Below are 18,618 nucleotides of genomic sequence, written 5' to 3' on the forward strand. Positions count from 1 at the left end.
TTAATTTCCTTTCTTCATTTAACTTGCAGGTCACAACTCTGTTTGCAAGGTATTTCAGAATCCCTGACTCTGCTGATAATATTTAATATTCCATCTTCCTACCTTTTTATTAAAGCAGCACGTTCACTCTGGTTTAATGCTCGCCAACATATTTGTGAATGTGTTTTTTTTTTATTTGGGGTTTTTTAGCTTTATTTTGACTGGGCCGTGAAGTACGTTTTTATTCAATTCAATTCAATTTTATTTGAATAGTGCCAATTCATAACAGAAGTTATCTCAGGACACTGTTCAAATAGAGCAGGTCTAGACCAAACTCCTTATAATATTATTTACAGAGACCCAACAGTACCACCATGAGCAAGACCTTGGAGACAGTGGCAAGGAAAAACTTCCTTTTAAGAGACAGAAACTTCGGACAGACCCTGGCTCTAGGTGGGTGGTCATCTGCCTTGTTTTAGTCATGTGTTTAAGTTAATCAGGTGGGTAACATAACCAAACAACCAAGATTTATTTTGATGTTACCTATTTATTGTTGCCCTGTGCAGAATACTCAAAGCACTTTACAGCCACATTCACCCTTTCACAAGCCCATCGAACAGAAAGTAACTCATTCATTTACATTCATCCGCCGATGTGCAGCATCAGGAGCAGTTTGGGGTTCAGTATTTTGGTCAAGGACAGTTCAACATTGGACGCGAGGAGCCAGGGATTGAACCAACAACCTTCTGACCGGCTCTACCTCCGAGCCACAGCCGCCACAGTTGACAGGGAGAATGTGTCGATTCAACACATAAATGTTTATATTGTAAATATTGTCTGAGAGGTATCAAGGAACAATTTGAATGAATGGCTGAAGCTGTATATGAACTTTCGATCTATAGTCCCAGACGCCCAAATATCTGGTCTGACTCATCTGGAGAAACAGAAATATAGATTTGAGTATCATCTGCATATCGGCAGATCATAACATTTAATATATTTTTTATATAATTACTTTATACATTCAGCACCGAAGGATGACAAATCTTTGAAACACTTTGCTCCTCCCCCACTTTTATATTGTGCTTTAGCTAACCTTATTAGCAGTGCTAGCTCGCTGGTGGACAGCGAATGATGACTCCAAGTCATTGGTTATTACGAAGCTGTAAACAGTTTTATTATTGTGACATCAGACATTCATCAGAAACACACCTGCTGAACAAACACCTATCTAAAAGTCACTTAAGGTTTCGTGTTGTCGTCTATGTACAGGTGCTACGTCAAACCATGCAGAGCACGTGATTGGCTGCTAGCTATCAAGTGATCTGAGAGGTGCAGTGCAGAGAATCAAACCAAACTCAACAGAACAAAGTGAAAACAGAAAGTGGGTGTGTTTGTGGGAGGGGTCACATCTCAGTCTCAGCCAATAGGCTCTCACCTAGACCTGATGTCAGCAAGACCATCTGGGGGCCGGAGTCTGTGGGGTTAAAGAACGACACGTTTAGAGTCTTCACACCAGATTTAAAGGACGTCTTCACATCCTGGTGATCATTTTTCAAATTATTAATCAGTTGTTAGATTGATTTCCTTCCAGCCATCGGTTTCACTTAGTTAGTAAAAAAATCCACCAGCAGGGAGATTGGTGTTCAACTTTTAATGGTTTTAAATTTTAAGAGTTCAAACAGTCAAAGTAACTCCATAAAACAACAAGATCAGCTTTAGACAGAGCCAGGCTAGCTGTTCCCCCTGTTTCCAGTCTTTATGCTAAGCTAAGAAAACTGTCAGTCTCTGGAAATCAATATAAAAACTGATTGAAAAATGATCAAATATAGACATGATTTCTATTGACGACACATTTGAAGCATTACCTGTTTTCATTCAGTGTCACAGAGAAACCACAGAAGAAGAGCAGATCTTCAATAAGTATATTCGTCTGATTATTGATTATTGATTATCAGGGACGACAGAACAGAAAGTTCTTTATAAACTGGGATTAGATAAAAAACAGTTAAACCAGGATCACACTTAGACCTCTACACAGAATACAGAACCTGCTACTGTCACTGAGGACACCTAACACCACAGAACCAGTCTGACACTGGCCTAAATGGGACAGAACAGTCCGATTCTGGTCCAACTGGGACAGAACCAGTGTGATCAACTGGGAGAGAATCAGTCTGATGCTGGTCCAACTGGGACAGAACAATCTTACTGGTCCAACTGGGACAGAACAGTCCGATATTGGTCCAACTGGGACAGATCAGTCCGATACTGGTCCAACTGGGACAGAACAATCTAATGCTGGTCCAGCTGGGACAGAACAATCTGATTCTGGTCCAACTGGGACAGAACAGTCCGATACTGGTCCAACTGGGACAGAACCAGGATAACGTGAACGCAGCATTAGTTACTAGTAGGAATGTGATCTTTCACCAGTAAAACCAATATGATGAACTGGACCCGTGGAACCTGTATGATAACTGGTAAACACTAGTTCTGTACGGGTTTTGTGCAGTCTTTGTTGGACCAGTATGGAGAGTAAAGTGGGACAGAGAGCTCGGGGGGGGGGGTCAGCCCTTACTGCTGTGGGGGAGCCAGGTGGGGGGCTGGTACTTGTCTCTGATTGGCTGGTACTTGTCTCTGATTGGCAACAGGGCGCTGCTGGAGGCATGGCCGGGGTAGAGGGGCGGGGCCTCTTTGTCGTCGTCCTCCTCCCCTTCAGACAGCAGGTCGCAGATCTGCTGCTGCAACTCCGGACTGATGTCGTTCTCCGCCAGGACCAGAATCCGCAGACTGGTCGGGTAGTTTTCCACCATGTCCAAGAAGACCTGGACACCAAAAACTTTATTTATACAAACAGCTTGAACTAACTGTACTTTAATAAATATTAATTATTAAATGTGTTTGTTAATGTTTGTTCGTAAACAAAGAACCAGCTGAAACCAGTGGGGTATTGCACAAAAGTAGGATAAAGAAATCCAGGATAATTGAGCAAGCGCGGCTTGACTTAGCCTGCTCGGCGCATCCTGGCTTAATCGGTTGCACGTTTGCCGAGCCAGGATTAAAAGGTGCGGCTATGTTAAGCCAGGTGTAGATAGTCGGGATAAGTGCGTGTTCACGGCATACTGAAATAGACCTCGCGATCGCTCACAGAATCACCGATGGGAACATGGATAAGAGTCGCGCTTCATATTTCACGGCCGCTGAACAACAGCTCCTGATGGAGTTCTATGAAGAGGTGGAAGATATAAGAAACAAAGGCAATACCAATGCCATAATTAAAGAAAGAGAGAAAGCCTGGCAGACAATAGCGGACCGGCTTAATGCTTAAGTAGTCCAAAACTGTACAATTAATAAACAGTGCTTCACTGGAACTGTCATAATTAGGCTCCAATTAAAGGACTAAAGGAGTTACTTTAAGTCCACTAATCAACTGTTGTACACTTTGCTTTAAATGTGGCAAGTAGAGGTGCATGTTACTCAGGAAATGTAAAGTATGATTAAGTGCAAACAATTATCCACAATGTGTGTCATTTAATCTATTTTTATCTATTTTATCTTTCTATCCTTCATAAAGAACAAACTTATCTGGCCATAAAAGGACCTGGCAGCAAGTTAAAGTTAAATACAAGAACATTTTGCAGGCTGGAAAGTGACTTTAAAGTAGATAACAGTGAACAAATGAGGTGAATAGATTAGGTGTCTGCTGACATGTTGAATATCTGTATGATTGTAGCAGTTAAAAAAAGCCCATAGAACTGGCACAGGGGGCGGCCCACCAAGCCAGGATATGTGCTGCAAATGGTTCCTTTATTGAGGTTCTCTGCATCCCCAACAGAATAAAGGAAGCTCCCACTTGCAGAACATCTCACTGTAACACAGACCATCTGTGGTACATTGAGAGCATGGCTTCCTGCCGTCTGGTGCTGTATTTTTGGACCCAGCAGCCTACATAAATATCTTAGTCCATCACCTGAGAATCTGTATCTCTCAATGAGATAGTTCTCTCCAACGGCCAATGGGTCTGACCTGTCCCAGAAGACTCTTGCATGACTAAATGCTCGTCTGAGGATTAGGGCTTCCTCATCCAGTACATCCTCCAAAAAAGGGGAAGCCATTATGAAGAGGGAACAGGAGTGAATAATATATATATATATATATATATATATGGCATGCCGTTTAGGAAATGAAGCTTTGGACATATGGAATGACTCTTGGATATACTGATAAAAATGTGAGAATACTGAATGAAATTGAAAACCTAGTTGTATCCTTTTCATCAAAGTGATAGCCTTCTGAATTAGCTGGTTTTACAAAATGGCATCAGTTGAAATATTACAATACTTTCTTAAACTGGAAAACTTTTTTGCTTTTTCTGTCAGGATTTAGCCTGAGGCCTGTTGTAGTTGGCCTGCCACCATTAAAAAGGGAGTGAACTTCTTCGTCAGGAGAACGGTATTGGGCACGGGTACTATCGGGAGGATTTTGGCCCATACAAGCACTTGTCAATGAGTTAATAATGTCCTCATTGCTCAGTATTGCTGCCACAAGGTTCCTGACTGACTCATTCTCACTTCTACAAGATGGCAGCAGTGCCTTGATTGACCAGTCAAGTTTCATTCTATATATTCAAAGATTAATTTTATATATTCAAAGATTAATCTCTTAAACAGTATGCCATAATATATATACTATATTGCCCTTGTCACAGATTTCATTGAAAACACCTTTGCAACTTCATCAGCTGTGTTTTGTAATCTCAATTACTGCAATAAACACATATTTTTGCAATTTGACAAGCAGTCTTCATTAGCATAGCAATATAACACTTGTCCTGAGTAATAATACTACCACTTGAATCAATATAAAAAGACTGTTGCAATTACAAACAGCCAACAGATTTAAATGAAATAAGAAATTACAATATATATGTAATATTTTAATGCAGGATAATTAAAATGATGCAACATACTTAGAAAGACCATGGACATGCTGTAAAACACATTAATTCCTCACAGGATTGACGGTGGAAATACAGGTGAATCACTAGGATTAATCTTAGCCTGGCTGTTAGCCTGGTCTGGAGCATGCTAGCTGCAGAGAATAAATCACCATAGTAACTTGGCCGGGATAAGTTTAACCTGCTTTCATGCAACCGACTTGAGGCTAAATTAAGCCAGGATAACTAACATATCCCGGCTTAATCCCTTATCCTGCTTTTGTGCAATACCCCTCAGCTCCCTGACAGCAGTTATTGTCTCTGGGACCAGTTGAGCTGATGTTCAGACCAATGTCTCCTCCTGCTGGACAAACTGCTGAATGACGGAGAAACAGAAGAAGAGAACCTGTGCTGATTGGTTGGTCAGTCCGGTTCCTTCCAGGTCCAACACCTCCAAGGTTCTGCTGGACGCCACGGCAACCGCCAGCATCCCCGCGATCTGATCACCTGGAAACAGGACCACACCATCAGACCAGAACCAGAACATCACAACCAGGTAATAGCTTCAGTTTATACATCATCATATGGAAAAATCATTCTTATTGATCCACAAAGACTGAATGTTAATCAAATAAACTTAATTAGAGCAGAAACAATTAAATTAATTAAATCATTTTGATAATCACTTCACTGTACGTCAGCTGTTAATATTGTATTTATAATATATATATATAGTATATAATATATATGTACAGGTAATATTATAAATAATAAAAATAAAAAAATCATAATAATCATCATTTTCTTAAGAGGAAGAAACTGTATAAAGAAGATTAATTTAAGTTGTTCAGACTTTATTCACATGTGAATGAGACTTCAGTAACTGAATCTATTAGCTGAACAACAAATACTCGACCTACTGAAATAGTCTGAGTGAATAAAGTGTGTGAACGGACTGAATCCGGCTCCAATATGAGACATTAACAGAACCAGGAAGTGGAGCTGTTACCCAGCGGGTTGTAGTCCAGGTTCAGCACTCGGAGCTGCGAGCTGTGAGCCACAGCGATGGCGAGCCGAGCCCAGCCTTTGGAGCTGATTCCTGGGTTAGCACTCAGAGTGAGCTCCCTCAGACCTGCAGACAACAACACCACAGTCAGACGTCCTGCTCCAGGTGACCATTGATCAGTAATCAGTAATCAGTGATCAATGATCAGTGATCAGTTAAACGCTATGATTGGTTGTTGTTTCGGGTGTGAACAGAGGTCTGATCAATTCCATTGGAGCTTGTTGATACAATGTCCGACCACACACATTCATCCATATTGAAATATTGATAAACTGCTGATATAACGCTCCAATTAATTCAGAACGCTGCAGCACGAGTACTGACAGGAACTAGAAAAAGAGATCACATCTCTCCTGTACTAGCTTCTCTACACTGGCTCCCTGTAAAATGTAGAATAGAATTTGAAATCCTCCTCCTCACCTATAAAGCTCTTCATGGTCAGGCCCCTTCATATCTTAAAGAGCTCATAGTACCCTATTACCCCTCTAGAACACTACGTTCTCTGAATGCTGGGCTACTTGTGGTTCCTATAGTCTCTAAAAGTAGAACAGGAGCCAGAGCCTTCAGTTACCAAGCTCCTCTCCTGTGGAACCAGCTTCCAGTTGTGGTTCGGGAGGCAGACACCCTCTCCACATTCAAGAGTAGGCTTAAGACATTCCTCTTTGATAAAGCTTATAGTTAGGGCTGGATCAGGTGAGTCCTGAACCATCCCTTAGTTATGCTGCTATAGGCCTAGACTATCGGGGGATTTCCCATGGTGCACTGAACTACTCTCTTCCTCTCTCTTTCTGCACTCATTCATGTTCCATTAATGCATGTTACTAACTTCACTTCTTCCCCGGAGTTCTTGTGATTTCTCGTCTCGCAGGTTCTCATGGATCCTGGTGGAGCCTCCTGCCATGGTCCTGCTTGACTGCCATTGCCAATACTGTTGTTGCTGTGCACCTGTCTGTCTGTCTGTCTCTCTCTCTCTCTCTCTCTGCCTCTCTCTCTCTCTCTCTCTCTCTCTCTCTCTCTCTCTCTCTCTCTCACCCCAACTGGTCGAGACAGACGACCACCCACCTAGAGCCGGAGGATCTGTCCTAGGTTTCTGCCTTTTAACAGGCGGTTTTTCCTTGCCCTTGTCGCCAAGTGCTTGCTCATGGTGGTACTGTTGGGTCTCTGTAATTAATGTTATAAAGAGTTCGGTCTAGACCTGCTCTATTTGAAAAGTGTCCTGAGATAACTTCTGTTATGAATTGGCGCTATACAAATAAAATTGAATTGAATTGAATTGAATATTATTGATCTGAATGTGAAGAGTTCCCGAATGAATTCAGATTGTTCAGAGACTCTGAGTTTTACTGAGGAACTGCAGACGTTCCTTTTATTAAATCAATTAATGAGCTTCTGCCATTAGTTCTAAATCAAACCACAAAGTGAGTCAGACCTGAGACCGAGGTCTGACTCACCTGAGAGCTGAAACAGTCTCAGATGTTACACCCAAAATGGTTTGGACCTGGAAAGGAGCGACTGTTGGAGTCTATGATTGGTGAACAGTCCACATGTGGTAGTGTGTTGGCATGGTAGTTAGTGAGTGATCCACCGCGGTCACCAGGTGGATGCTAAGATGTTCCAGACAGTTGCTATGGTAATGTCAGATGGTTGCGACGGTAATGTCAGGTGGTTGCTATGGTGTGTATGGTGGTTGCTACGGTAATGTCAGGTGATTGCTACGGTAATGTCAGGTGGTTGCCAGTGTTGGGGGGGTAGTGCGAGTGCCGGCTGTTCCTGTGGTATTGTCAACCACACACACACACAGAAGGTCAGGTGTCGCCCCAGTGCCTTCTGGGAGTGTCCAGGTGTTTGTTACCTGACTTTGCTCCGTCGGGCGGCAGCATCCCGCAGATCAGACCCAGCGCCTCGTCTCCCAGCATGCAGTCTCCCAGATCCAGACTGACTAGTGCCGGGTGGGTCGACAGGGCCGAGTTCAAGGTCACCAGGCCGGCGTCCAACAGCGGGCTACCGTGGAGACTGCAGGGGGCAGGACCAGAGTCTTACAAACCAATCACATTGTGATGTTTTTTAACAGCCAATCAGACGAGAGACTTACAACAGGGTCTGCAGGGACCGGTTGGTCTTCAGGGCGTCGGCCAGGTGGCGGGTCCGACTGATGCTCGAGACCACACCCAGGTTGAGGTTGAGCTGAGCCAGCGAGTGCGACTCAGCGACGCTGCGGCAGACGCGGCCGAAGTCGCGGTCGGAGAGCTGGCAGCCGCGCACGGACAGCAGCCGCACACTGTCCTCCTTCAGACTCTCACAGATGTCCTGGACCTCGGCCGCCGACAGCAGCTCGCCTGTGATCTGAATGGAGGCCGGCAGCATCCTGGACGCCACTGGAAGCGCTGGAGACACCTGGAGACACCTGGAGACACCTGGAGACATAAAGATTCTACTGAAAGCAGGTACAAACCGAACTCTCTCATTGGTTGCTGCCACGTGATGTCACCATCAGTTGTTTTAACCATGACGTCACTTCCTGTCTAGTTCAACTGTAAACTACAGATCCCATGATGCATAGTTACAGTACAACAAATAAAACAATGCACCGTAACCGACTGTGAACGCTTCGTGTTTGTAGTGTTTGTTGCTTTATGGTCTGTTTTACTCTAAATGGGACCATCAGTTACTAAATGAACATCATGCTGTATGGAAGAAGACTGAAACTAGAGACTGAGACCAGAAACTCATCAGGAAACTGTTTACTGAGCTTATTGATCTCCATAAGACTCCATACTATCAGAGTGGAGCTGCCCCCTGCTGGCTGTTAGAGACACTGCAGGTTAAACATAGCGCATTGTTTGTTAGCACCTTGTTTGTTAGCACGTTGTTTGTTAGCATGTTGTTTGTTAGCACGTTGTTTGTTAGCACGTTGTTTGTTAGCATGTTGTTTGTTAGCACCTTGTTTGTTAGCACGTTGTTTGTTAGCATGTTGTTTGTTAGCACGTTGTTTGTTAGCATGTTGTTTGTTAGCATGTTGTTTGTTAGCACGTTGTTTGCTAGCGCCTTGTTTGTTAGCACGTTGTTTGTTAGCATGTTGTTTGTTAGCACGTTGTTTGTTAGCATGTTGTTTGTTAGCACATTGTTTGTTAGCATGTTGTTTGTTAGCACGTTGTTTGTTAGCATGTTGTTTGTTAGTGCCTTGTTTGTTAGTCCTTGTTTGTTGATGTTGTTTGTTATTGTTTGTTAGTGTTTTTGTTACGTTGTTTGTTAGCATGTTGTTTGTTAGCACGTTGTTTGTTAGCATGTTGTTTGTTAGCACGTTGTTTGTTAGCATGTTGTTTGTTAGCACGTTGTTTGTTAGCATGTTGTTTGTTAGCACATTGTTTGTTAGTGTCTTGTTTGTTAGCATGTTGTTTGTTAGCACGTTTGTTAGCACGTTGTTTGTTAGCATGTTGTTTGTTAGCATGTTGTTTGTTAGCATGTTGTTTGTTAGCGTGTTATGTTTGTTGTGTTTAATGTTTATACTGATGGCTCACATGCATCATTTATCTGTTGTTGTTGTTGTTGTTGTTGTTGTTGTTTCTGTCTCGCTCTGCGTTTGATAGAGAAACAGAAATAAACGTTTAATAAACATCAGCGAGCTTCTGCACATGCTCAGTACAACCCGACGTGTTACATCATCTGTAAACAGGAAGCAGGTCTAAAGAGTCTCATCAGGACCAAACCTGATCCAGAAACACCTGACAGAGAGATCAATCACTGATTAATAATGAATAATCATTGATTAATAATGAATGATAATAGATTAATAATGAATGATAATAATAGATTAATAATGAATAATCACTGATTAATAATGAATAATCATTGATTAATAATGAATGATAATAGATTAATAATGAATAATCACTGATTAAGAATGAATGATCATAGATTAATAATTAATAATCACTGATTAATAATGAATAATCATTGATTAATAATGAATGATAATAGATTAATAATGAATAATCACTGATTAATAATGAATAATCATTGATTAATAATGAATAATCATTGATTAATAATGAATGATAATAGATTAATAATGAATAATCACTGATTAATAATGAATAATCATTGATTAATAATGAATGATAATAGATTAATAATGAATAATCACTGATTAATAATGAATAATCATTGATTAATAATGAATGATAATAGATTAATAATGAATAATCACTGATTAAGAATGAATGATCATAGATTAATAATTAATCATCACTGATTAATAATGAATGATCATAGATTAATAATTAATCATCACTGATTAATAATGAATGATCATAGATTAATAATTAATCATCCTTGATTAATAATGAATAATCATTGATTAATAATGAATAATCATTCATAAATAATTAATAATCATAGATTAATAATTAATAATCACTGATTCATAATTATTAATCACTGATTAATAATGGTCATAGATTAATAATTAATAATCATTGATTCATAATGATCATATATTAATAATTGATAATCACTGATTCGTAATGAATAATCACTGATTAATAATTAATTCAGTCCTGTAAAGCTGCTGTTGTCCAGTGAAATAATCTGATCGTTGTATGATCAGAAAGTTAAAGTCAATAATGATCAATAATGAAACAACTAATAACTAATCAATAACTTCATCCCCCAGAGTCTGAAAATGAAAATGACTATAATATAAATATAGACATAATATATTTATATATAATAATAATGAAGATCAATCGTATATAAAGATCAATAGAAAGCTGTATCGATAAGTGATCGGAGAGTATTGATCACTCATTGGGGGGTTCAGCTCTAAAGAGACAACAAACGTAACTAATCACTATCAGCTGATCATTCTAATCAACTGATCAATCATGGGGCTCTGATTGGCGCAGCAATAAAGAGATCAATGAACCTGATAGATGATCGATCAGCTCACGCGCGGACGATCGGGACTCTCACACGCTGATGTCATCATCCGCCGCTCCGGTGCCTCTGATCCCGCAGCAGGCCACGCGCCGGTTCTGACCCACCGTGGCGGACATCAGTCGATCGATCCCGGTATCGATTGATCGGGTATTGATCTGCGGCAGAGAGGAGGGTTGGCGGAGCAGAGCGCGGCGGGGGTTCGGTGTCCTGGAGCCGGGCAGCGGTCGGTGTGTCGGTCGGTGGAGCTCCGTGAGTCCCGGTGTGTTTCTGCAGGTGACCGTTACCATGAGAACCAGAGAGAGGACCGACAGCAGGAGGTCTCACTCTGATCCGGTTCCTGGAGCTAGTGAACAACAACAGCAACAACAACAACAACAACAACAACAACACTCCTATACAGTGACACGTTTTCAGTTTATCATCATCTGATTTATATTAAATATAATTATTGTATTTTAACATGTTTATTACGTTCAACTGAAATTTAAAAGAATAAAGTTTTATTATATGTATTTATAATATTATTTTAAATAAATATAATTTGTACTATTAAGTGATATATTATTTATTTATCATATTTATAATATGATTTATAATATTTATTTATAATAATATTATACATAATATATCACTTTATATTATAAATAATATTAGTTATTTATAGTATTTATTTATAATATTATTAAGAATGTTTATTTAGAATATTTATTTATACTATTTATTTAGAATATTATTAAAAATATTTATTTAGAATATTTATTTAGAATATTATTAAGAATGTTTATTTAGAATATTTATTTAGAATATTTATTCCGCAGCTCAATAGAAAATGTTTTAAATGTGTCACAAATGATAAAAACAACAAATAAACAATAAACATTGGATTTTAAACAACATTCAGTTAATTTATTCTGATAAAACAATGAATTTCCTTTATTGATTGATTGATTGATCGGAGTGACTCCTCACCTCCTAGAGACGATCTTTACAGTTGTTACGTCACACCCCACTGATCCTCATTCTGGTCTCGTGCTCTGTGTCGTCACCGGATTCTTTTTATTTAAACATCATCAATGACACATTGTTGTTATTATTGATCACTGATCGGGAGCTTCTGTTCATTGATTGATCAGCTCGTGACCGTCCTGATAACGCCAACAAATGACCTCATGCAACTTCCGGCCATGATTTTCAAAATAAGAGCACACGCTTAACGTTCCCTTAATTGAGCTGAAACATTAAAAATATTTAAAATACTCAAATAAAATGATAATTATAAATATTTAAAGAATTTTAATCTGGCCGCTTTTTATTTTTATATTATTTTGTTGTTCAGTTATTTATTTGATCATTACTCTGCTCATTAAACTACGCAGGCCTCTGTCTGGTTTTAAAACCCATCTCTTCTCTGTGGCCTTTGACACCTAGTAAGATATCAACTGTATTTACTTGATTTAATTTCTTATTTTGATTGCTTTTTATTGCGTGGCTATTATTTTTATTATTATGTTTTATGTCTTTTCATTTCATTGCTGTATTTTATATGTAATTTTGGCCTCATGTGAGCTGTTATGTCTTTAATTTATGATGTCTTATTTACTCTCCTGTACAGCACTTGGTCATCTTTGGTTGTTTTAGAGTGCTTAACAAAGTTGGATTGGATTGGATTATATTCTTTATAATGTTAATATAAAGACATATTTGATTGATCCTCCTGATGGCTGTGTTTATTGACTATTCTCCTCATATAAAAACTAATTCATTCAATCTTATAAATTAATTTTGTACATTTAAAGGGAACAAATAATTTCATCTGACGATCTGATCAAAATGGATCAATTAAATGAATGAATATATTAATGTTAATCAAAATATTAGAAGACATTTTCTGACATAATATTTATATTCTTTATATTGAAACGTTTCATCTTGTCGCGTGTTGTTTATTATTTATACTGTGATGTCACTTATTTATTATTTGTTAACATACAATTTTTTTGTTTTTTTAAGAGCATTTATTCCAGATATGATGGTAATGTAACAGAGTACAGGTATTTGTGTGTGTGTGTGTGTGTGTGTGTGACTATTATTATTATTATTATATTTATTATTATATTTATATTTATTATGATCGTTATATTTATTATTATCATTATTATATTTATTATCATAATTATATTTGTTATTAGCATCATTGTATTTATTATTATTATAATTATATTTATTATTATTATTATATTTATTATCATCATTATATTTATTATTAGCATCAATATATTTATTATTACTATCATTATATTTATTATTATTATTATTATTATTATTGTATTTTTATTGTTATTATTAATATATTTATTAATGTATTTATTATTATTATATTTATTATTATTACATTTATTATCATTATATTTATTATTTTATCATTATATTTATCATTATTATTATCATTATATTTATTATTATTATTATATTTATTATTATTATTATATTTATTATTGTTATTATTAATATATTTATGAATGCATTTATTATTATCATTATATTTATTATTATTATTATATTTATTATTATTATTATCATCATTTTATTTATTATTATCATATTTATTATTATTATTATATTTATTATTATTATAATAATTATAATCATTATATTTATTATAATATAGTCTACTTCCGGAGCTCCGGATGCCAACCACAGTCAAACAGGAAGAAGAAGAAGAATTATTATTATTTTTTTTTTTTTTTTCAGAAACTTTATTAAGCCAACATGGTGCAATACAAATCAATACATCAACAAAACGCCGCCGAGGGTTACAACAAAACAGAGGCAAGCTTTCATACAAAAACATTGTAAAGTGTACATAAATTCAAAGTTTTAATAGTTTTCATGTTGATGGATTTTTTTATAGATTTAATATATTGTTTGGCTTCATTTTCAAAGATAAGAAAGAGAGGTTTTTGATTAGTGTAACAGCATTTATGAATATGCCATTTGGCTAACTGTATAATAAGATTGAGGATATAGTATTGTTTTTCTTTTGCAGAAAGATTGTTAGTGAAGCCAAACAATATATGTTCAAAGCACAGGGAAAAATGAGGTTCAATCGAAAAAAGAAATCAGGTTGCAAATATCTTCCCATAATTTGGTTGAGAAAGGGCAAGACCAAAATAAATGAAAAACATCTTCAGGGTGTCCTACACAGAAAGAGCAGTTTAAATCTATATCTTTTTTAAATTGTTGTAAAAAAAACTTTAGATGGGTAAATTCTGTGAATTATTTTAAAAGATACTTCTTTTACCTTATTATTAATTATATATCTAGCAGGTAGAGATCTTTTTCCAGTTAAGGTTATTAATAAAGTTGTTCCAATAAGTTATTACATATGGAGTTGATACGACTTCTTTCTGAAATAAAGAGCGTATATTACGGTTACTATTGCGTGTTGAGGAGAAACTAATTTGGCCGATTTCAAGTTTGGTTGGATCAAAGGGCAATAATGATGGATTTTGTCCTAATGTACTTTTAAATAACATAGTTACTCCAGGAGGAATCGCATTTATAACAATATTAAATTCGCTAATAGGAATAGGGATTCTACATTTTAGGATAAATTCCTGATATGTAAGTAATGATCTGTTTGAGTTAAATAACTGAAGAACTAAGAGTATATTGTGAATAAACCAATAGGGGTAAAATAAGGATTTGTTTCTATATATAATGTCTTTATTGTTCCATATGTAGTATCTATGCGGGGAAAAATTGTGTTTATAGATTAATGACCAGGAAAGAAGCATCTGTTTGTGAAAGTTGGATAGTTTCAAGGGGATTTTTTCAATATTATAATTACAAAATAAAAGGAAATTTAGGCCTCCTAATTTAGAGAAAATAAAGTTTGGTATGAAGTTCCAAATTGAAGAGCGGTTCTTGATGAATTGTTTTAGCCAATTAATTTTGAATGTATTATTCAAAGTGTGAAAGTCTAAAAAGTTAAGACCACCCTTATCATATGAATTCATTATTACTGATTTTTTAATGTAATGGTTTTTGTTTCGCCATACAAAGTTAAATAGCATCTTATCAATGTTTTTTGAGACCTTTTTAATTCAATTCAATTCAATTTTATTTGTATAGCGCCAATTCATAACAGAAGTTATCTCAGGACACTTTTCAAATAGAGCAGGTCTAGACCGAACTCTTTAACATTAATTACAGAGACCCAACAGTACCACCATGAGCAAGCACTTGGCGACAAGGGCAAGGAAAAACTGCCTGTTAAAAGGCAGAAACCTAGGACAGATCCTCCGGCTCTAGGTGGGTGGTCGTCTGTCTCGACCAGTTGGGGTGAGAGAGAGAGAGAGAGAGAGAGAGAGAGAGAGAGAGAGAGAGAGAGAGAGAGAGAGAGCGACAGACAGACAGACAGGTGCACAGCAACAACAGTATTGGCAATGGCAGTCAAGCAGGACCATGGCAGGAGGCTCCACCAGGATCCATGAGAACCTGCGAGACGAGAAAGCACAAGAACTCCGGGGAAGAAGTGGAGTTAGTAACATGCATTAAAGGGACATGAATGAGTGCAGAAAGAGAGAGGAAGAGAGTAGCTCAGTGCACCATGGGAAATCCCCCGATAGTCTAGGCCTATAGCAGCATAACTAAGGGATGGTTCAGGACTCACCTGATCCAGCCCTTTTTATTAACATCAAGAGATAAACAGCATATTTACCCTTCCTCTTCAGCACTGTAGCCAGGCTGACAGAGAGTCACAGCTCTATTGAGCCACATATCCCCATAACCTTAAGTAGCAATGACTTCATGAGCTTCTTCTATAATAAAATTATTACTATTAGAGAGAAAATTAATCACCAACTGCCATCAACAGTTATCAGTGGCTCTCCAAGTTCAGGGACTTCTGTCAATGTAAACTTAGATATATATTTAGACTGTTTTTCTGCTATCGATCTTCATCAGTTAACTTCAATCATTTCTTCATCGAAGCCATCAACCTGTCTATTAGACCCGATCCCAACTAGGCTGCTTAAAGAAGTTGTTCCCTTAATTGGCACTTCTTTACTGGATATGATTAATCTTTCTTTATTATCAGGATATGTACCACAGTCCTTTAAAGTAGCTGTAATTAAACCCCTTCTTAAAAAGCCCACTCTTGACCCAGGGGTTTTAGCCAACTATAGACCGATTTCTAACCTCCCCTTCCTCTCTGAGATTCTGGAGAAAGTAGTCGCCAAAGAGTTGTGTGACTTTCTACATAACAATAGTTTATTTGAGGATTTTCAGTCAGGATTAAGAGTTCATCACAGCACAGAGACAGCTCTAGTTAAAGTTAATAATGACCTTCTGACTGCTTCTGACAATGGACTTGTCTCTGGACTTGTATTATTAGATCTTAGTGCTGCATTTGACACCATTGACCATAATATTCTTTTACAGAGACTTGAGCATCAAATTGGCATTAAAGGAACCGCACTAAGCTGGTTTAAGTCATATTTATCAGATCGCTCGCAGTTTGTACATGTTAACGATGAATCTTCAATAAATACTACAGTTAGTCATGGAGTTCCACAAGGTTCTGTACTTGGACCAATACTATTTACTTTATATATGCTCCCTTTAGGCAACATTATTAGGAATCACTCCATTAACTTTCACTGTTATGCAGATGATACGCAGTTATATCTATCAATCAAGCCCGATGAAATTAATCAATTATCTAAATTACAAACATGTCTTAAGGACATAAAATCCTGGATGAGCTGCAATTTTCTGATGTTAAACTCAGAAAAAAACAAAATTCTTGTTCTTGGCCCCAAAAACCTTAGAGACTCATTGTCTAAAGATATAGTTACTCTAGATGGCATTACCTTGGCCTCTAGCACCACTGTCAGGAATCTTGGAGTTATCTTTGATCAGGATTTGTCATTTAACTCCCACATGAAGCAGACCTCCAGGACTGCCTTCTTTCATTTACGTAATATTACAAAAATTAGACACATCCTATCACAGACAGATGCAGAAAAACTAATCCATGCATTTGTTACTTCAAGGCTGGATTACTGCAACTCTTTATTATCAGGTTGCCCCAATAAGTCGATTAAAACGCTCCAATTAATTCAGAACGCTGCAGCACGAGTACTGACAGGAACTAGAAAAAGAGATCACATCTCTCCTGTACTAGCTTCTCTGCACTGGCTCCCTGTAAAATGTAGAATAGAATTTAAAATCCTCCTCCTCACCTATAAAGCTCTTCATGGTCAGGCCCCTTCATATCTTAAAGAGCTCATAGTACCCTATTACCCCTCTAGAACACTACGTTCTCTGAATGCTGGGCTACTTGTGGTTCCTATAGACTCTAAAAGTGGAACAGGAGCCAGAGCCTTCAGTTACCAAGCTCCTCTCCTGTGGAACCAGCTTCCAGTTGTGGTTCGGGAGGCAGACACCCTCACCACATTCAAGAGTAGGCTTAAGACATTCCTCTTTGATAAAGCTTATAGTTAGGGCTGGATCAGGTGAGTCCTGAACCATCCCTTAGTTATGCTGCTATAGGCCTAGACTATCGGGGGATTTCCCATGATGCACTGAGCTCCTCTCTTCCTCTCTCTTTCTTCACTCATTCATGTCCCATTAATGCATGTTACTAACTTCACTTCTTCCCCGGAGTTCTTGTGCTTTCTCGTCTCGCAGGTTTTTATCGATCCTGGTGGAGCCTCCTGCCATGGTCCTGCTAGATTGCCATTGCCAATACTGTTGTTGCTGTGCGTCTGTCTGTCTGTCTGTCTGTCTGTCTGTCTGTCTGTCTCTCTCTCTCTCTCACCCCAACTGGTCGAGACAGACGACCACCCACCTAGAGCCGGAGGATCTGTCCTAGGTTTCTGCCTTTTAACAGGCAGTTTTTCCTTGCCCTTGTCGCCAAGTGCTTGCTCATGGTGGTACTGTTGGGTCTCTGTAATTAATGTTAAAGAGTTCGGTCTAGACCTGCTCTATTTGAAAAGTGTCCTGAGATAACTTCTGTTATGAATTGGCACTATACAAATAAAATTGAATTGAATTATTTAAGACGGGATAGTCCCTCAGCTTTGGTTTGCAAAATTCAGCCTCTCAATGACAAATCTCTCTGTAGCCATTGATTCAATTTTTCTGGGTTTTATCAATAATTAAGTTAAAGTTTAATTCGCATCTGGCTTCCTTATCTTTAGTAATGACAATACCTAAGTAAGTAATAGAGTCTTTTATAGGTATATAACATATAAAAGGGGTATTACAAAATTTAAGAGCAAGCAATTCACATTTCTTTACATTCAAGCAAAGAAGCAATAGAGAAAGTACTTATCAAGTCAATGGCTAAAGGTATCTGAGAGCTATCTTTTAAGAATAAGGTCGTATCATCAGCCAGTTGGCTGATGATAACTTCGTTGCCCGCCATTGAGATACCTTTTAATGGACTAAGCTTTATAGAGTCGGTGAGTAGCTGCGTACATAGGAGAAAAAGGTAAGGAGATATAGGGCATCCCTGCTTGACCCCGCGTTTGAGGAAGAAACGAGGAGAAGTACCAGCATGCAATTTGATTGAGCAGTTTCCATTTGTATACATTGTTTTGATGGCACGGCTGAAGTATGAACCAAAACCAAATTTTTCTAGGGCATGGAATATGAATTTGTGTTCGATTGTATTGAAAGCCTTGTA

The 18,618-nt window shown here is 37.8% G+C and overlaps 1 protein-coding gene across 2 annotated transcripts; it reads right to left on the bottom strand.

Annotated features, from left to right (window-relative positions):
* Positions 1-1,131: 1,131 nt before the first annotated feature.
* Positions 1,132-11,008, bottom strand: lrrc73 (leucine rich repeat containing 73). Of its 2 annotated transcripts, none has more exons than XM_051395736.1 (7): positions 10,909-11,008; positions 8,077-8,398; positions 7,837-7,997; positions 5,928-6,050; positions 5,325-5,425; positions 2,561-2,807; positions 1,132-1,456 (listed from the first exon to the last, which is right to left on the bottom strand). In XM_051395736.1, exons 2-7 carry the CDS (start codon positions 8,346-8,348, stop codon positions 1,386-1,388), a joined length of 975 nt encoding a protein of 324 aa, XP_051251696.1. In that variant the 5' UTR covers positions 8,349-8,398; positions 10,909-11,008; the 3' UTR covers positions 1,132-1,385. The 2 variants fall into 2 exon arrangements, with proteins under 2 accessions (XP_051251696.1, XP_051251697.1); XM_051395737.1 differs by having other exon boundaries at positions 8,077-8,388; positions 10,909-10,998.
* Between the last annotated feature and the right edge of the window lie 7,610 nt (positions 11,009-18,618).

This window comes from Dicentrarchus labrax, unplaced genomic scaffold (assembly GCF_905237075.1).
Source record: "Dicentrarchus labrax unplaced genomic scaffold, dlabrax2021, whole genome shotgun sequence".
Classification (NCBI taxonomy): Eukaryota; Metazoa; Chordata; class Actinopteri; family Moronidae; genus Dicentrarchus; species Dicentrarchus labrax.